Source organism: Cynocephalus volans, chromosome 1 (genome assembly GCF_027409185.1).
Source record: "Cynocephalus volans isolate mCynVol1 chromosome 1, mCynVol1.pri, whole genome shotgun sequence".
Classification (NCBI taxonomy): domain Eukaryota; kingdom Metazoa; phylum Chordata; class Mammalia; order Dermoptera; family Cynocephalidae; genus Cynocephalus; species Cynocephalus volans.
This window is the reverse complement of record NC_084460.1, coordinates 65944390-65965687: the sequence shown is the minus strand read 5'-3', so window position 1 is coordinate 65965687 and position 21298 is coordinate 65944390. Positions and strand designations below refer to the sequence as shown.

The 21298-nt window shown below is 39.2% G+C and overlaps 1 protein-coding gene across 1 annotated transcript in view; it reads right to left on the bottom strand.

The window, feature by feature from the left end:
• Positions 1–624: 624 nt before the first annotated feature.
• The window catches only part of MYOM2 (myomesin 2), a 99333-nt gene continuing 78659 nt past the window's right edge, over positions 625–21298 (bottom strand). The window contains exons 32-37 of the mRNA XM_063087837.1: positions 16485–16590; positions 4365–4528; positions 4063–4099; positions 3250–3272; positions 2577–2632; positions 625–1421 (exon numbers count right to left, since the gene is read on the bottom strand). Coding sequence (XP_062943907.1) covers positions 1104–1421; positions 2577–2632; positions 3250–3272; positions 4063–4099; positions 4365–4528; positions 16485–16590 — 704 coding nt within the window. The 3' untranslated portion in view covers positions 625–1103. The remainder of the gene's footprint in view (positions 1422–2576; positions 2633–3249; positions 3273–4062; positions 4100–4364; positions 4529–16484; positions 16591–21298) is intronic.

Sequence of the window (21298 nt, the reverse complement as noted above, 5' to 3'; positions counted from 1 at the left end):
CAGAGAGATAAAATGTTCTTAACTATCAAAGCTTTTCTGTTATAAGCAACTATAAAATTAAAATATTAAGATAGGATTTTCATGCCAGCTTCTTCCCAAAAAAGGAAGAAAAAGTTCAAAAAAAGGATATGTTCATTCTATACATTTTTTTAATTTCACCGAGAGACCTTCTATAGTCAGCCAAGCTTTTATTTTTCCTCCATGGCTACTACAGTGATCATTTCAAATGAGCCTTCCTTCTTTTGAAATACCTTTCTAAGTAATTAGCGCACTAAAAAAGAACAAAGCCATCTACACATTTTGTTTTCCTCTATAGACATTTTTAGGTCCGTGATATGATAACTACGTGGCATTTCTCAGCCTTGCACAAAACACACACTTCACAGGAATTGTGATGTTGTGAGTACTCCTTGGCCAGTGTCACTTGCCTCATCCATCCCCCAGCCCTATGAGGCAGAGCTGCTGGACAGTGCTCTCCAGTAAGTGTGATGTGTGCTACTCCTGGTTCTCTGGTTTGTACACATGCTACCAGCTGGGAAGGTGCATGATAATCCATACTAAAACAAGCCAGGAGAGTAAGCAGATGTTGTTAGGCATGATTTCGTACAGGAAAACCACAACAAGTTGCCTTTTAAAGTTTTATTAGCCTAAAACAAGAGAAACCAGAGTGTAACCAGGTAACACACACTTCAAAGGCTCCACAGTCAAGATTTCAGAGCTGCTAGATCTTGCCAGCACCAAAGGTCACCACTACAGTATGGACAGTAACTTTGCAGACAGTCACATGCTACTTGTGGGTACCACTTCCACATGCCCACATCCACGAAAATGTTAGCTGTCCTCTTTCCACCCATTCTCTACCAGGTGTCTGTCATTTACCCTCCTATAAATATGTTGTTTAGCCTCATGAAAACCTTAGCTTTTCGCCTTAGACAGATATAAAACAATAATCACCAAATGCAAAAATTAAAAGCATAATGTATGATCAACTCTTTGCCCACACATGACGTCACTCAGATTATAGCCATTCATTTGGAGCAAACACACAGCATTCCTATGACTTCCAAGCATTTTTTCCTATCTCCAAACTGGAAAAAATTCTTTCATTGGCCTGGTGTTGAGGTGGATGCTGGGATGAGCTTTGGTTTTGCCTGCTGGGGCGGTAAAACATCTGGTATCTTTTCCCCGTGTTTGTACACGCTGACGGTGAGGTCAATTTTTTCTCCTCCATATTTGTTCTTGACATTGATGCTGTACTTCCCTGAGTCCTCAGAGGTCACCCCTTTGATGGTCATGCTGACGTACTTGGCCTGTTCCACCTTCACAGAGAAGTGTTCACTGAGCTCGATGTCCATGTCATTCTTGAACCAAACCACTTCGGGGTCAGGATTTCCAAACACCGTGCAGGTCAGATTCAAGGTCTTGAGAAGGAAAAAGTGGGCAGAGAAGGAATAATTAGACAAAGAGAAGTCATGTTACCTCTCTGGACATGGGTTCTCAGCCACACCAAATTATGTTTGTTGATCCTTCACATCATTTACTGCCAATAAGCCCTCCATGTACATAAGACCCAGAAAAATCAATGATAATTTAGTCTACTTATTCTGTCTTAATCCACCACCTAAATCAAATAAAGTATCTGAAGTTAAGCTCTACGTTTTACAGTAGATACATTTAGCCTGTTTCACAAATTTCCTTTATATGTAGACTTATGAATCCATTTTACCAGTTCCTCTGGCAAACCCAGAGAATATATTGTTTCATAACTAGTAAACTGGAAGCAGTAAATATGCTTTCAGCCTATGATAACAGTAAAGCAACTGCTAATTTCTCGATTACATCTTTATTATGAGATCCATGATTATTCAGTCTCATAACGCTTTCTTTAGCTGCTGAAGAGGTGGTCTATAAATTTTTGCATTTGGGGCTAATAAAATTTTCTCAAGTATCTCTGTCCCTGTGACATTGAATTAGAATCACTGAAGCAACCAGAGAAGTAGCAATTAGATATCAATACTCGCACTGACAGGCAACAAATTAAAACTCCAATAAGTGGTTTCTTTTATATATTCCAAAATGACCTTGAGAATTGGAGCAGAGACTTTTTTTTCCTTTCATTTTATAAAAACTGTGACATTTCATATTTGAAGTGGGTGGCTTACACCTTCACACAGACGGGTGGGTTTGTGGGGTGTGTGGTCAGCTCCTCCTTATTCAGTCACTTCTTTGAATGAACAATCCCAGTATTAGGTGGTATCAGACCCTGGCGGACCCCGAGGGCCTACAAACAAGTTGCCACAACACCTGCTGTGAGTGCCTGAGTCACACTGTTTGTTCTTGTGGTCTAAAGGCATTGTTTGTAGATTCACAGTATTAAGCTCTTCCGTCCTTTGATAGTACAGGGACTATCAGAGGCAGCCTAGGACAGGCAGGCCAGTGGGCGGGGAGCTCTGAGACCTCTGCAGGCTGAGCAAGAACATATAACCGCTTCGCTCTGCCCTAAGACAAGGGGACCGTGTGCACTGTGCTTAAACCCCCTCCCCACCCTAGTCTTGTATCCTGCTGTCTCTTCTTACCTTGCCTTCCATTATGGTAACCACATCAGGCAAACCCCCAAGCACCCTGCCACGATCTGCAACATGAAAGGGTCTTGGTTAAGAAAACATCCACAGGGACTTTCCCAAGGAGCAGGCCCCATGCTACGCACTATGCAGGCACCAAGCTGAATGTGAGGAGGAACCAGCACTCTCCCGGGAGAGGGCGCTGAAGGAAAAGATATATCTACAGTGCAGGGGTGAACCAAAGGCCGAAGGAACAGAGGTGAGGAAATCACTGATTCTGTGCAGGGGAAAGGTCATGAAACACCCTGGAGAAGATACAGGATGTGAGCTGGGCTTTGAGAATGAAGAAGAATCACAAGGACTAAAGACAGGAGAGCTACGTGTATCCTGAGTCAATCAGGAGGTAAAAGCAGCCCTGAGCATCTGGAGAGAGGATTTTGCAAGGGTGGATGGATGGGAGGGAGAAAAGAGGCCAGAGGATCTAGAGCTGAACAGGTAGGTGGAGGCCAAGGAGCACAGGACCCACTGCCACAGGATTAAGAGTGTGGGTGTTGATAAGGATTTTTGAATTGGGGCGGGAAGCTTCGCTGATTATTATTTAATACACAAAATTAATATTCTAAAGTATCAGCCCTTTGCCCCACCCAAAATAGTTCACCATCCTTGTTATAATCTAACATGTACTTACTCTTCTCTGCAAATGCGGCAGCCCTAAAAAATTAAAGGGGTCAGAGAAGAGAGAATGAAGAGAGTATTGAGAAGATGCTACCAATAAAAAAGCACCACACACATCAGAGGCTCGCCAGTGGTGAGAGCAAAAGAAAGAGAGCAGCATGTGTGCGCTCTCTTAGAAGGACACGCCCGGATCACAGGACCCAAGGATGCATGTCTGTATCTTTTTCCCGACGTCTCCTAATGCCCATTTTGAGATGGGAAATGCCCTCTCATCCAAATGCTAGAACTCACAGAAAAGTTTAGCACTTAAACTCTTGGGTAGGAGAGATTTATTTTGTCATCAAATTCACCACATGGCATTGGAAATTTTTAGATATTTTTGAAAGTGTTGGTTTCTGATTATCTCAGTCATCCATATACCCATTCAACAAATATGTATTGATTAATTAGTATGAGCCAAAGACTGTCCTAAGTTTTGGAAACTCTAAAACTCAGACACATATTTGAAAATCCATTATTCTTTAAAAAGTTGCTCTGTGTGGTACATTGCCATGATTATAACAATTTCAGAAATTTATCATTTTACTTAAAGTAATCCAGCATTATTATGACTCTAGAAAGTCAATTTATAAATGTATTTCCAATTTAGAAGAATGCCTACCATTCTACATATCGAATTGCTTAAATTGGTATTTTTATCCCAGGAACAGTACATTCTTTGGGTCACATGTAGGCATGTACAGATTTTCCCACATGTAGCCAAAATGACTCCAAGTCAACCAGACCCCGTAAAAGATACAATAATAATCAAATATGCAAATCTTACTTGAGTTGCTGGAATTCTGCAAATGCTTCATCAAAAGCTGTAAGGAAATATAACACACATTATTAACTTTTTCAATGTTTAGCTTTTATTTATTCATTTGGATTCTCTACTAGTGAATTTGGTTAATGAAAACTGATAAATAGCCAAATGAATTTATTCAGCCAAATGGATTATTCAGAAATAACTTTCTCTGGATGAAAATCATAAAATCAGATTATTTCTTGGTTTACCTCTTTTTCTTCAGCATTCTAAATGGATCACTAAATACGAAAGCATTAGATGGTGAAGAATAATTCTCTTACCTTGTCCAGATAGGTCGAGTGAGCGTTGATGGTTATCTTTGCCATCAAAAATCTCAAAAGTGTATTTTCCTTTGTCCTTCTCCGTAGGTTCACAGATCTGCAGCCAGGCCATCTCCTCATTCCCTCCAATTCTCATATGCTCACTTGAAGAAATCTTGGCATCTCTTTTAAAAAAAGTAACAGATACATATTCAATTTACAGTCTCCATACTATACACACAATACCTACGATGCAATATTATACATGTTTAGGTGGGGAGCCTTATCTAACCTGCTAACGCTGATATTCAGAATAGATTTTTCTGACTATTGTAAACTTATTAACCACATCAGTAACTTAGATCTAAAAATCTTCTAAAATTAAGTGATACTTAATTTTTAAAGTATGCTATTACGGTAAAGGGCCACAAAAATCGATTACATTGTGTATTACTGGATGCAGTTATTATCCATACTTGAGCATCACATATTTCACACAGGTATTGATATTTAACTCTGTACCCCACAGATATGTACAATCAACTATGTTTCAATTTTTTAAATTAATTAATTAATTAATTAAAAATAAAGTATATTATTATTTAATATACATTTTCTGTCACATGATGGGCTTAAAAATACTCCATACAGTCTGGTAGTTCCTCAAAAAATTAAACACAGAACTATGGTATGACCTAGCAATTGCACTTCTGGATATATGTCCAAAAGAATTGGAAGCAAGAATTTGAGCAGATATTTGCACACCCATGTTTGTAGCAGTGTTATTTACATTAGCCAAATGGTTGGTAAGCAACCCAAGTGTTCATGGACAGATGAATGGTCAAGCAAAATGTGGTATATCCATATAATAGAATATTATTCAACCTTTAAAAGGAAGGAAATCCTGAAATATGCTACAACATGAAGGAAACTTGAAGACATTATGCTAAATGAAATAAGCCAAGCACAAAAGGATAAATACTACATGATTCCACTTATATGAGTTCCTAGAGTAGTTAAATTCATAGAGACAAAAAGTAGAATGGTGGGTGCAAGGGCCTAGGGGGAAGGAGTGAAGAGTTAGTGTTTAATGGGCACAGAGTTTCTGTTTGAGAGATGAAGAAGTTCTGGAGATGGATGATGTTGACGGTTGCACAGCAGTGTGAATGTGCTTAATGCCACTGAATTGTACACTTAAAAATGGTTAAAATGGTAAAGCATATGTTATATGTATTTTATTACAATAAACTTTTCTAATTAAAAATAAAGTACTTGATTCCATCCCTGCCTTTTAAGGCACCATGAGCTCTATAACCACATTTGCAATGTGTAAAGCCAACCTGTTCCTAAAGACAAATGTGTATAAGTGATTTCCTAAAGCTGCTTCAGTAAAGGGAAACATGAAAGATTTGTAGAATTTATAGTCCTGAGCACATGAAAACAGGACTTCAGTGCCAAGCAAACACTGGAATGTGAATCTGATACAGGAAGTGATCAGTTTCCCTGGGCTCAGGTTTCAGGACAGGCCTCTGGGATTCTCACTATTCTCTGAGGTCTCAGGCTTCTCCTCTGGTCTCTCTCTTAGAGGAAAGTCATTGTTGCCAGTTAGACCTATTTTCAGCACCAACAGGGGGAAATGAGACCACATGGGGCTGGCTTATGCAAATCCAGTGGCTGGGCATGCTAAATAGAGAGCACAGAACATTCTTGAATATGTTTAGTGCATGTGATAGAGCCTGACCAATGAACATGCTCCAGGAAGACTGAGCATGTGCAAGACTGAGCATGTGCAAGACTAAGCATGTGCAAGACTAAATGTTACATAACTGGGAACCACTCCCTTAACTGAATATTCATTAGATACAGAAACTATAAAAGCAGAATCCCAGTAGAAGGCTGGGCTGCTGCTCACTTTCCTGGATGCAACCAGCACTTCACTGGCTGAGGTGTGTACACTTTACTTTGTATCAAACTTATTTTCAGCAAATGGCTGCTCACTCCCTTGAGCCAGCCTGCACTCTGTACTGAACTTTAAGGATGTTTCTCTGGCTTTTGTGTTAGACTTGATGTCTGTACTAAACTTACTTTTGTGTTAGACTTGGTGTGGGTCCCTGCTCAATCTCTCTGTGGAACCTGCATTTCTTATCTGTTATATTAAACTTCTTCTCACTGTCCACTGTGACTCTGCCCTTGAATTCTTTCCTGTGGCAGAGTCAAAAACCTGGTAAGAGGACAGCATGGGTTGAGGCTGGCTATTGGGCCCCCGGACCCTACCTCTGACATCAAATCTATTTCTTTCATGCACCAGCTCCAGAAAAGCGAAGACTGTGTAAAGTTAGCTGGTTTGTGGTTCTGCAGAGAACTGGCTGCAGTGCTTGTTGTATATTGTGTTACCTTCCAATAACCAAGTATTCCTTGCCTTCAGTTGGGAAAAGGAATTATCCGACCCTCCTCATCATGGTAGCCTTTTACTCGTTGTTGTTTCATTCGACAAATAGGTCTGGACCCCATGATAAATGCACAGCTTTGTGCTACATTCTCTACAGATGGAAATAGCCCTCATGGATGATGCTCAGAATGTGTGCTTACAGATCATCAATCTGGGATAGAAAGTGACAAGCCCCATGACAGCAAAACACAGACATCGGTGAGGTGAAGGTGCAGAGGAGGACGCTGGAAAGGCTTCGTGGAGGAGCTACCTGAGTGAGGCTGGAGGACAGTAAGATCTGGGCATGTGGATGTGAACAAAGCATCTCTGGCAGGAGGAAACACAGCAGCCCTGCGTGCTCACAAGAAGAGCCCTGCACAGCGGTCAGGCACACCGGATCTCCACACTGATTTTATGGAATTGGCTTCAATCGAATGATGTAGACTCTCTGATCCTCTGCATAAAAGGAATCATGTCACACCTACCTCATGGGGTTTGCTTCAGAATTCAGCAAGCTATGCCCAATATGTGGCATAGAGAGACACTCAAAACTTGTTAACTATTTCCCCTTTCATTAGCAGCTCCCCAAAAGAAGAGGATGGGACTATCGAACCAGATGATCCTTACAGAATCTCTCAATCTTGAGATCTTAAATTCTGTAGGTTGCTAACCCGGGAGCTGCATTAAGGAGGAGCCCAGGCAGCAGAACCCTTCCCTTTGCCAACTTGTGTTTCGTTCTCAGTGTGCCGCAGCCGTGCTGAGCCATGACTTGCACTGGCCTTGTTTCTTCATCCTCAGGTGGTGCAAGGGCAGGTGTGGGCCTCAGTGTGACACCCACGTGAACCCCTCACTCCACAGCAGACCATACCATGAGCTCACAGCAGGAAAGCTACGATTAAGGTGGCATTCACGCCTACTCCTCCCTATGTACAAAAGGGAAAATGGATTTCACAGAGTGATTGGCAGTTCTGAAAAGAAAAAATCTTTTGCAGAAAATACAGTGTGCACTGGATTGGTCAATCAATAATCAATCCAAACCCTGAAATGCTAGCAGTGCTGAGAAGTCCATCTGTGCAGACACCCAGACATAAATAGACATCAATGCAATAGAAAAATCACAGCTTCAATAAGAAAGGCTTCTCTATCTCCTGCATGCACTTACAATTGGGTAAGCAAAGTAACAACAACAACAGCAGTAACAATAATGGTCATATTGGATTATAGCTCATAGAATAAATATCCATTAGTCCATACTGATATAACTAAGTAATCAAGTAAGTAAACATGTAGAGGAAAAGGGGTAGAACTTCCTTAACAGAAGGACTCCAATCAATAAACAAAGGAGGAATGGGAGATGTAGAAAATCACATTTAAGCAAAACCCCCAGTGATAATTTCTGCAGATAAGATTCATTGTTGAATGCCCAAATCTGAGGGCAAAAGTTTGAGGAGAACTAAGAGACCTGCAAAGTTTTAAAGTATTTCCTCAGATATTTATTAATTATAAAGGAAAATACAGTAACTTTGCAGAGAAGAAATGCAGCAGACACCACCTTAACCAAGTGATAAGACATAATCAACATGGCTTTTGTCATATTCTCACTAAAATTGAATAACTCCAGTCTAATCAGGGGGAAAATCACATAAACCCAGACTGAGGAGCATGCTACAAAATAACTAACCAGGACTCTTTGTGAGCATCCAGGTCATGAAAGATAAAGAAAAACTGAGGAGTGGTCACAGACTGGGGGAAAATTGGGAGGTGACCACTACATGCAACATGGTATCCCACATTAGAGACTGGGACATTTTTTAAAAAGGACATTAGTGGGAAAACAAGTGCAATTTGAATTAGATCTGTGGTTTACTTAATAGTATCACATCATTGTTTATTTCCTGGTTTTGACAATTGTACGGTGGTTATGTAAGTTGGTAATCTCAGGGGAAGATGGGTGAAGGGTATAAGGAAACTCTCTTTGCTATCTTTGCAATTTTTTGTAAGTCTAAAATTATTTCAAAATGAAAGATTTAAAAATATCATATATTTTAAAAATATATTATATATTTAATATATATTAAAACAAGTAGAAGTGCTGGTGAATCTGAGCCAACAGAAAGCTGTTATTCACAATAGATCTGAGGTGTAAAACAGTGGTGTTGTGTCTGGGTTGGAAAGTAACACTTTGGCTCTTCTCAGTGTGGTCAGACACTGAGTGAACTCCATCCAGATTTTGTCTCCCTATTTGAAAAAAAAAAATGTAGATACAATGGGAAATGTAGATACAATGTAGATACAGCCTGACACCCAGGCCCTGAGGCAGCAGCCCCAAACCAGCACCCTCCTTGGGATCCAGGCCAGAAGAGTCTCGACCCTAAGAGGCCAACACACCAACCCCCAGGCCCTGAGGCAGCAACAGGCAGTTGAGCATCAGCAACGCTCCCTATCACTGTTGCAGACACCAGGGTGGAACGAGTGGACCGTGAATCCCTCTGCCACAATGACTAAACACCAATAGAGAGATACTAGACATATGGAAAACTGAGAAAGCACAACACCACCAAAGGAATATAATAACTCTCAAGCTCTAGGTCCTATAGAACAGGAAGTCCTTGAACTGACGGACAATTCTAAGGAAACTAAATGAGATACAAGAAGATTCAGTTAGACAACTCAACAAAATGGGAAAAAGTATACAGGACCTAAAAAAGGAAATGTATGAAGAAATCAGTGCCCTGCAAAAGGATGCAGCAGAGCTTGTGGAGCTGAAGGATTCATTCAACCAAATAAAAAGCACAAGAGAGAGGTTAACCAGCAGGCTAGAAAAAGCATAAGAGAGAAATTCTGACTTTGAAGACAACTTTAAAGACAAAAAAAAATTTTTAAGAGCTTTAAAAATTGAAGAAAATCTAAGAGAGATAAAAGACAAACTTAAGCACTCAAATTCCAAATCATGGGTGTTCCAGAAGGGGAGGAAAAAGGAAATGCCATTGAAAACATATTCAACAAAATAACAGCAGAAAACTACCCAGGTATAGGGAGAGATACAGAGCTTCAGAATCAGGAGGCTCAAAGATCCCCAAACATATTCAACCCAAAAAGGTCCTCTCCAAGACATGTTATGTCAAATTGGCAAAGCTCAAAGACAAAGAGAGAATCTTAAAAACTGCAAGAGATGAGCATCAAGTCATCTATAAGGGAACCCCTATCAGACTAACATCAGACTTTTCATCAGAAACACTAAAAGGCAGAAGAGAATGGGAAGATATATTCAAAATACTAAAAGACAGAAATTGCCAGCCCATTTCTTTACCCAGCAATGCTATCCTTCCAAAATGAAGGACAAATAGTATGTTTCCCAGACAAACAAAAACTTTGGGAGTTCACTACCACATGACCAGCCTTACAAGAAATTCTCAAGGGAATACTGGGTCTGGTATCTGAAAAACAACAATCACTACCAAGAATACTCAAGAAAGAACAAAACCCAGCAGTAAAATAAAAATAATAACAATAAAGAGATGAAAAGTTTATCTAACATCCCAAGAAACTAACAAACACAGGAGACAAACAGTAAATCAGAAAGAAAGGAAGAAAAAATTTTAAAACATCCAAACACAAATCAATAAAATGCCAAGAGTAAATCAATACATTTTAGTAACATCTCTTTAATGTAAAAGAATTAAATTCCCCACTCAAAGGACATAGACTCACTGATTGAATTAAAAAGATGGACCCAACAATATGCTGCCTTCAGGAGACTCACCTCACCTATGAAGACATACATAGACTAAGAGTAAAAATATGGAAAATGATATACCATGCAAATAGAAACAAAAAAAGATCTGGAGTAGCTATTCTTATATCAGATAAAACAGACTAAATCAAAAATCATTTTAAAAAAGATAAAGAAGGCCACTGTATAATGATAAAAGGATCTATCCAACAAGAAGACATAACAATCATAAATATATATGCACCCAACATTGGAACAGCCAGATTTATAAAGCAAACACTATTAGATCTAAAGAAAGAGATAGACACTAATATCATAATAGTAGGGAACCTAAACACCCCACTCTCAACATTGGACAGATCATCTAGGCAAAAAATCAACAGAGAAACACAAGATCTAAAGAATACTTTAGACCAATTAGACTTGGCAGATATCTACAAAACATTTCATCCAACAACCTCAGAATATTCATTCTTTTCATCAGCACATGGAACATTCTCCAGGATAGACCACATATTAGGTCACAAATAAAGTCTCAACAAATTTTTTAAAAATGGAATTATACCATGTATTTTTTTCAGACCACAATGGATTCACACAAGAAATCAATGACAAACAAAACTCTGGAAACTATACAAATACATGGAAATTAAACAACGATCTACTTAATGACATATGGGTCCAAGAAGAAATTAAACAGGAAATCAAAAAATTTTTTGAAACTAATGAAAATAATGACACATCATACCAAAACCTCTAAAATATTGCAAAAGCAGTACTAAGGGGGAAATTTATCACATTAAATGCTTACTTTAGAAGAATGGAAAGAAGGCAAGAAAACAACCTAACACTTCACTGTAAATATCTAGAAAAAGAAGAACAATCCAAACCCAAAGTTAGTGGACAGAAAGAAATAATTAAGATCACAGAAGAACTAAATGAAACAGACACCCAAAAAATGATACAAAGGTCAATGAAACAAAAAGTTGGTATTTTCAAAAGATAAGTAAAATTGATGAACCATTAGCAAAGCTAACTAAAAAAAGACAAGACACAATTAATAAAAATTAGAAATGAAAAAAGTGATATTACAACTGATATCTCAAAAATACAAGGAATCATTAGAGGCTACTATAAACAACTATATGCCAACAAATTTGAAAATCTGGAGGAAATGGATAAATTTCTGGACACACACAAACTACTAAGACTTAGCCAAGAAGAAATATAAAATCTGAATAGACAAGTAGCAATCAAGGAGATTGAAGCGGTTATCAGAAGGCTCCCAACAAAGAAAAACCTAAGACCAGAAGGCTTCACTGCAGAATTCTACCAAACCTTTAAAGAAAAATTAATACCAATTCTATACAAACAATTCCAAAACATTGAAACAGTGGCCATTATCCCAAACTCATTCTATGAGGGAAATATCACCCTGATACCAAAACCAGACAAAGATACAACCAAAAAAGAAAACTACAGGTCAATATCTTTGATGAATATAGATGCAAAAATCCTCAATAAAATATTAGCTAATAGAATACAGCAACACATACACAAAATTATACACCATGATCAAGTGGGATTCATCCCAGGGATGCAAGTTGGTTCAACATACGCAAATCAATAAATGTGATACACCACATCAAAAAAAAATCAAAGACAAAAACCTTATGATCATCTCAATAGATGCTAAAAAAGCTTTGGACAAAATTCAGCATTCGTTCATGATAAAGACTATGAACTGGGTATAGAAGGAAAGTATCTCAACACAATTCAAGCCATATATGACAAACCTACTGCCAATATCATCCTGAATGGGGAAAAGTTGAAAGCTTTTCCCTTAAGAACAGGAACAAGACAAGGATGCCCACTCTCGCCACTCCTATTCAACATAGTGTTGGAAGTACTAGCCAGAGCCAACAGACACATAAAAAAGTGCTCAACATCACTCAGCATCCAGGAAATGCAAATCAAAACCACTTTGAGATACCATTTCACTCCAGTTAGGATGGCTAATATCCAAAAGACTGAGAAAGATAAATTCTGGCAAGGAGGGTGGAGAAAGGGGAACCCTCATACACTGTTGGTGGGACTGCAAAATGGTGCAGCCCTTATGGAAAATAGTATGGAGGTTCCTCAAACAATTACATATAGATCTACCATATGACCCAGCTATTCCACTGCTGGGTATATACCCAAAGGAATGGAAATCATCATGTTGAACGAATACCTGTACTCCCCTGTTTATTGTAGTGCTATTTACAATAGCCAAAAGTTGGTACCAGCCTAAATGCCCATCATCAGATGAGTGGATAAGGAAAATGTGGTATATCTACACAATGGAATACTACTCTGCCATTAAAAAGAAAATGAAATACTGCCATTCTCTGCAACATGGGTGGAATTAGAGAAAATTATATTAAGTAAACTAAGCCAGGCACAGAAAGAGAAATATGGCAAGTTCTCATTTATCTGTTCTCATTTATCTCATTATAAAAATAAATAAGTAAACACAGAAACAAATAAATAGGGGTGGGGGGAAGAAGACACAACAGTCACAACAATTCCTTGAATTTGTTAAGACAAGTGAACAGATATGATGTTGATGGTGGGGGAGGAGGGAAAAGGAGGAATTGGTAAAGGGACACGAAAATCAACTACATTGTATATTGATAAATTAAAATAAAATTAAAAATAAATGAATAATGAAATAAAACCTGTAAAAGACAATAGAAAATTTCCCAAAATCTAGGAAATATTTGCATCTAGGTTGGAGAAGACGATGTTGAGAAATGCCTACCTCCTGTAACAAGAGCCCCACAAAATGCCACAGCCTGAGAAGAACTTGACTTATCCAACAACTTTCGTAATAGTCGAAATCTTTAGCCCAGGCAGAGAATTTGAGACATCCTGTATTTTCTGAGGTGACAAGACAAGCTTGTTGTCTCCCACCCTTTGGCGGCTGCTACATGCCAGGAGCCCTGTGGAGGGCTCCTCTGAGCAGCTGAGAGCCACCACCTGGGTCAGTCCTGGCACTTCCTCAGCAATTCCCACTGGAGCCCATCATTTGCCCCACACCACCCCCAGCTTTGTCCTGTGGACACCCTAAGGGACAACAAACACGCTGGGGAAGGGTGTCTGAGGCATCCCTCGTTCTTTCAGTTAGTTCAAGGCTTCACTGAGATTTCAGGGGAGGCTTTGCAGTCAGACCCCAGAACGTAAAATCTCCCCAGTTGAATTAAAATACACATTCTGAGGTTCAAACATGCTATTTTTTTCTTCTGTGAAGATACTGAGAAATTTCTTCAGTGCTGGGATACTTCTAAGTCTTAAGTGGTCAATACTTTTAACAATTTGAGGTCTAGATGATATATTAATTTCACCTTTGAGCAAGACAGCAAAATCCTTTTTCTGAAGAACATTTTTGCTGAGTTCCTCTTTGCCTGCTTCTAACTCGTTGAATAGGTTTTTCAACCCTTCCTTTAAAGTGGCATTTTCTACATTCCTTGATATATTACTCAGCATTTTTAACCAAAGAACAACTGTCTTTGCTTACGCTCGCATTTCACAAAATACTCATTGCACCCTATTGATCCAATGTCACCCATTAATACAAAATATTCTAGTGTCCACAGTACAAGCCTTCAACAATCACATTCCGCAGGCATCTCAGACTTTGTGAAGTGGATCATTTAGCCTCAAATGCTAAATTATATTTCAACAAATTTTCATAATACTGTTTTCCCAGTTGCTATTTATTAAGAACTCATTTAAGAATCAAATAGTGAAATATAACCAAACATTATATTTTAGTGATAGAATATAACTACATAATATAGTCTAATAAATAGTTTAAAATATAGTTTAATATTGTTTAATTGTCAAATAGTGAAATATAACTAAAAGTTATATTCTTTTAGTTTATATAACAATTTGAGGTTTAAAAGTTATATTTTAGTTACAAACATAATTTAGCTACAAAAGTAATGCCACTTTTATAAGTCTGTAGAAGTTTACAATAATATCTTTTTCACTTTTTGTATCTAGTGCCTTTTCTTTACCTGATCAAATGTTGTTAATGAGTCAGAGACATGATCTCGCCCTTATCTGTCTGTCTTCTATACAATCTCCTACATTAGATTTGATGCTTCTCAGTAGAGTAGTGGTTAGAATCAAACCTACTAGCATTCAAATCCCTGCTCTTTCACTTACTAGTTGAGTGACTAAACAAAATGATTTATGTTCCTCTCACCAAACATCAGTTTCCACATATATAAAATGTGTTTATTAAAACCCAACTCAAAGGGCGTTTGTGAGGATTAAATATAAGATAACTTGTTAAGTGTTTACCACAAAGCACCTTCTCACTAATGCAACATAACACATCCCTACACACACATACATGTGTGCCTCTGTGTTCACACAGGTGTGCATGGGGTATGTTTAATCTCTGTACCCCCAGACCCAGCACCGAGCATGCCCCTTACAATCTGCCAGACAAAGCTGAATACGGGGTAGCCTCTCTGAGGGGATGGACATGTTTATGATGCAATACAGGACACATATTGCAACTGTATACAACCTACTGCAAGACAATATGCCATAAATAACAACGAAGCACAGAGAAGGGAATGATTGAGTCTCCTTTTACAGGGGAAGATTTGATTCAGCTAGAAACACAGATTTATTCATTGTCTTAAAAAATAAATCCTTATAAACAATTATATCACAAAAACACATGCTTCTGTCTTTGAAGCTCTTGTTATTGAAATCCTTTAGTTAAAAAAAAAAGGCCCTAACTTTAATACACTCTCCTAATAAAACCCGTAACATGAGATCTGTGACTCCACCTGACACTGAATATCATACTACCCAAAATGCAAACGTGTAATATTCAAAACACAGATGTGCCAAGACTCCAATGTATCTTATTATTTAATGTGTCTAAGCATAACATTTAAGACAAAAAGCACAGTATGCCAAAACCTAAATAGGAAAAAAACCAAAGAACATATATCCTTTTAGCACTTCAATTTACTCATAAATAGATTCACCTAAACAAAATAACGCTTTTTAAAATAAAATAGTCATAACCATAAACTTTGCCCTTTAAAATATTAATTAGGTAAATATAATACCTAAAGGCATGGTATGACACTTTAGAGTATAGCTTATTGAGGAGCATGAGATTTGGGGATGTTGACAACATTGAAAAATTTGCCTAAAAATGTTGCCCTCATGTACTTAGGTTAAAGTAGAGATGGACAAAAAGGCCCAGTCCTGGCTCCATCTGCCCCTCGTCCACACCTGAAGTTCACCTTTGTCTGCGGTTATGTCCTAAGGAGATGGTAACCCTAAGGCTAGTCCTTTTTTCTCAGAGTCTCTTAGATTCAGGGGTGCTGCTGAGGCTAGTTGTCTCAGATGCAATCTTGTGGTATGGACATGAAAGAGCCAGACCCCAAGGGGCTGGGTCCACAGGGACTCATCCTGTGCTGTGACTCACATGAAAATCTCCAGTTGTTTTGTCAGTGATCATTATCCACCTAGAGATGCTGTTTATACAAGCTTAATCTTGTCTTTCTTCTTTTATTTTAAATATTGGGCTTGTTTTCTCCTTTTCCGTTTAATCAAGCCTAGTGGGAAACCAACAGACTGGAAATTTGGAGCCTGCTCTCTAAATAGTATTTTTCCCTTACTCTCTGCTTGTTTCCAGGTAAAATGTGTGTTATAAGGAGAGCCACCCTTTGGTAAATGCAAGGCATTGAAGACATCTGTCTCTGCACATTCAGGTACTTCTTTCTCCTTCTCCTGGATCATCCCCACTGCCGTGATGTTCCCTGCCCCAAGCCAAAGGTTGTCAAGACAGCTCAAAAATATGAAGTTTCACAGGTCTGGCAGCGTATGACTTTCATCTCAGCTGTGAGCCCCAGGCTGCCCTGTCTGCATCTCAGCCACAGCCACTCACTCTCATACTTACTTGTGGTACCAGTTCACTTTCATTTCTTCTGTAAAATACTTCATGAAACACTGAAGTCTTATTCCTTCTGGGGTGCACAGAACCTTCAGTGGAGAAGCAGATGCTCCTGCAGAAAATAAAACTTCCTCAGATCTAAGAAGAGCAGCATGTGCTATGTTATAATGGAAAGGTGCTATCACCGAATAGCTCTAATGTACCCATCTGCAAAGGTACTCTCACGTCTGTATATTTTAAAGTCCATCAACTACATATTCTTACACTTTATTCCCATGCCACATTCGTTCATTAAATAAGCATTTGCCATGCCAGAATAGTTTGAAAAGCTCTTTTCTGAATACTGTAAGAAACATAATTTTTTTAAAAAAAAAAGAATAAACATCTGACTCTTAGCAGCCTAGCTTAAGAAACAGAGGCAAAATAGTATAGTAACAATGTAGCATGGTAAATGCTACATTAATTGATCCAGATCTTAGGTATTGTAGAAAATCAGCAAAAGAGAGATGAAGAGCTAGCAGAAATGATCCAGAAGGGGTCGAGGATTAGGGTTGGTTCTTCAAGATACATAAAAATTAGGTAAGGAGGGAATAAGGCAAAAGAAACCACAGGCAATAAAAAAAAATCTAAGAAATGAGAACTTAGTATGTTTGGAATAAAAATTTAGACTGATTGTATTGGGGTAGATGGTTTGGGGGAGTGTGAGAGGTCAGGAAAGGAGAAGATTAGGAAGTAGCTTGTTATGATGGCAAGAGGTCTACATTTGAAATGGAATTGTGTAACGTTAGGTAATCTGGGTAAACTTACGGTATTCTCTAACCTAGAAAATTATGTGAACATAATTAGCAAAGATAAAGGAAAATGATATGATTACAAACTACTGATGAGGATGCTACAGCAAAGAGGCTCTTTAAAATACTATTTCTTAATGTTGCTATGCAACTTGATATATATATTATGAATCTTAAAAATACTCATAGTATTTTGCATAGTAATTGTACTCCTGGGAATTGAAAGAAAACATTCCTAAATATTGAAAAAAAAAGCCTTTCTTTGCCCAAAGATATACATTGTACAGTTACTGTTATTATCCCTACAGAGAAGAGCTTAAGCCACGGTACCATGATTCCATGAAATATTATGCAATTCTTAGAAAGAGTGGATATGAAATCTATAAAAAACAAAGAAAATTATTATAAAATACGTGGGGAAAAAAGAACAATAAACAAACTGTCTTTATGATTCCAACTGTGTAAAGAAATAAAAACCAAAATAAAAATGGCAATGATTGCAATGTTCTCTACTTTCCATTTATTCCTAAATGAACCCATGGAAAGAAAGAACATCAACCAAAAAATAAATAAATAAAAACACTTTCTCTGACAGAGTTGCTGTAAGAATTAAATGGGATAACGTGTGCGAAGCTCTTTGCAGCACGTCAGGCCAAGGTAAATCACTGCCACGTGAAGGACTGGAACCTGCATGGACTTCCTTGCCTTTCCCAAACCCCACTGGTTCACATCAAGGGAACAGAACACACACAAACCCAATGGACAAAAAAAGGAGGACTGACAGACTCTGAGCCCATCTCAGAGTTTTGGAAAGTGGAGAAAAGGGACATGAGCTGTAATGGACTGTGCAGAGGTAAGAGGGCCAAACAGTGCTAATAGAACCAAGAGGAGCCCAGAACTCTTAAGAGTCCCAGCATGTGGGGGCAGCAGGAACTTCTATATGCAGGATTAAGGATACAAATAGGAGGATTATTTGAAAATCTGCATAAGAATCAGAGAAACCGTGATCACTTTCTCCTCTCCCCCTAGTCAGGTGAGACCTTGTTTCCATCTATCAGGAAACCAGAGGTTCACCCTTTAGAGAATCAAAATTTTAAAAATAGCCCAGTGGGGGTGAGAGGGGGGCCCGGGAACATGAGCTAAAGGGTTAAAACAGTGGGATTGCATGAAAGTCTACATACTGAATGGCAAGACTCCCCCCCACCCAACTCACCCCACTTCCCCCACTGAATTTCTAGAATGATGCCTCTGGTGGAGGCACCAGACCTCCACCACCCCAACCAGGCAAAAAATTGGAGGATCCGAGCAGCTCGACAGCAAAGCCACCAGCCCACAAGCAGATGCATACCTTGCACCCACTAACCCCAGGCACGCAGCCCCTGTGGCTTCCGATCAGCCTTTTCTAGTTGCTCAGATCTTAAATAGGATTATGCAGCCAAGAATAAGTAGATCTTTGAGGAAAGACACTAGCATGAAAGAGACAGAAAAACAAAAACAGAAAACCAAAGGAAGTGTGCCAATAAAGAAGGAAAGACTTCAGATGCTGAAGAAAGAGAAGGCTGGGTAGAGGAAGTACCTGTGAAGTAAGGAATGAATGAGATCCAGGACCCAGAAAGGAGACCTGGGGGCAAGAGAGACAGGAGGCAGCAAAGAAATACGATGCCAAGAACCGAAAACACAGCAGACGGTCTGCATAGGATAGCAAAGAGGAGACCCACCCAGAGCAAGAGCAGACAGTGCATGAGGAAGGGTGCCTGTGGGGTGGAACAAGATCAGGGACTGAGGGAAGGAGGGCTCCCTAAGGTGTCTCAGCCATGGAGCCCAGTGAGGAGATTCCGATCCCATAGTACCATTTACACTGATTTTCCAAAAATTGCTTTATAGGATTGAGTGCCTGGAGGTTCCATTCAGGGAAAGGTTATTTTAGTAAACACCAGGAAAGGGAGAGGAGGTGCAAGAAGGTTGCAGTGATACACAGAGAAGTTAACATTTTGCAAACGGAGCATTTCTGTGGGAATCCCATAAATGCAAGAAGATTGCATGTGGTCTCATTTGCAAGTTGATACGTGCAGTGGTGAGTGGATGAAAACAGTCAATGAGATGAGAAGTCCCCTTAAGAAACGTCTTCTTGGTGCCATTTGAGTTCCTCGATGCCACTGTCAATAGGCGGAATATTCTTAGCTACCCCTAATTGACATAATAGTAAACAGGCACGTATCTGCTAATGAACAAAAATGCATCCTCTATCTTTCAGCATAAGGAAAAGTTAAGGTTAGGCTCAAAAAACCCAAAGACTCACTTAACATTAACATGGAATAACCTTAGACACCCAAATATCTGAGTGAAAGTTCAGCTTGTCAAACTTGACAGAAATAAGATGCTAGTTTGTGGGTAGTCTCCCAAAAGCATTCTCTGGAAAAGAAGACTAAATGTAAGGGGGTAGCTATCTTGTCAATATTTTAAGCTTTTTACTTTGTTTTTAATAAAGCCACCTTCCCCTGGATATTAAAAAATCAGAGGCAGAAAAATGAGTTGTTTGCCTGTATCTGAAGAAAACATTTCAGAGGTTGTGATTCACTGCTCTAGGATGGATTAGGTCACTGGGAGATTGAAAGAGCTCTATGGTCATTTTTTTTAAATTGTGCTAAGAACACTTAACATGAGATTTACCCTCTTAACTTATTTCACAGTATTATTAACTGCAGGTACACTGTTGTACAACAGATCTCTAGAACTTAATCATCTTGCATAATTGAAACTTTACACCCACCAATTAGTAACTCCCCATTTCCCCTCCCCCAGACCCTGGCAACCACCATTCTACTCTCTGCTTCTGAGTTTGACTATTTTAGATTCCACATCTAAGTGGAATTATGCGTATTTGTCCTGTGACTGGCTTCTTTCACTTAGCATAATATCCTCAAGCAAGGTTCACTCATGTTACTACATATTACAAAATTTCCTTCTTCTTTAAGGCTGAATAGTATTCCATTGTATGTATGTACAATGTATCCATATTTTCTTTAGGAATGCCACGCATAAGGACCTTATCTTCGTTCAGGTCTGCAGTACAAATCACTCACATTCTCACAAACACAAGCACACTCAGGAAGGCACAGCGCGGGTGTGGCCATGCTGTAACCCACCCCTGTGTGATCAGTGGCACCAGCAGCGCTACAAATAACAGGGCTCTGGGGCCTCAGGTATGGAGGCCTTGGTTCAAAAACAAACAAACAAAAATGCTCTTGTAAGGGCAGAAGAGTACAGAGCTCAGGCAGGAGAGATATAAGCCGTGGAAGCTGAGCAAGGAGGCAAAGGAAGGAAGGAAGAAGGGCTGAGTGAGGAGCAGAAGGGGGTACCCACAGCTCCAGGGTCTGGGAAGTAAAGGACAGCATGTGCAATGAGCACCTGCACTGAATGCCTCTCTTACCCACCCTCCCACCAGTGCATGCTCTTACTGGGCACAAGCGAGGATAGACAAGGAAAATAAGAGCTGGGAAAAAGAAGGAAAATGTAAACTGAGAACACCGGGGAGCCAAAAATAAAAAATTTTAAATTTGCTAGAAATTGGGAACATAATTGAAAGCCCACAGAAAAGGAGCAGAAAATGACTCTTTGGAACCCTATAGTTTCATTGCTTGTATACAAAGCGGTAGGGAGGAGGACTGGCTGACCCCAAATTCCCTCCCTGTACAAAACCTATCACAGAGGTTAGCAGTCGAAACATCCCTGAACACAGAAAGATGGAAACTGTGCAGTCTTAAAGAAAGCCAGACAGTGGAGAGTTCAAAGTCATCTTTCAAACTACAATTGGAATCGATAAATGTTCATAAGCCCAGAAAATTTTCAAATAAAGTGGAGGAGGGGGAAAGAAAACACAGATGCAACCGTAGACTGAAACACGGAAGAGCAGTTCCAGAAAATTTCTCAATTCAAATACAAGGATTTTGCCTGGCAGTCCCTAAATACTGATCACCAGGCCCTGCATACTGAGTTAGAATGTGCCCTACAGAACCAGATGAGTTTCAT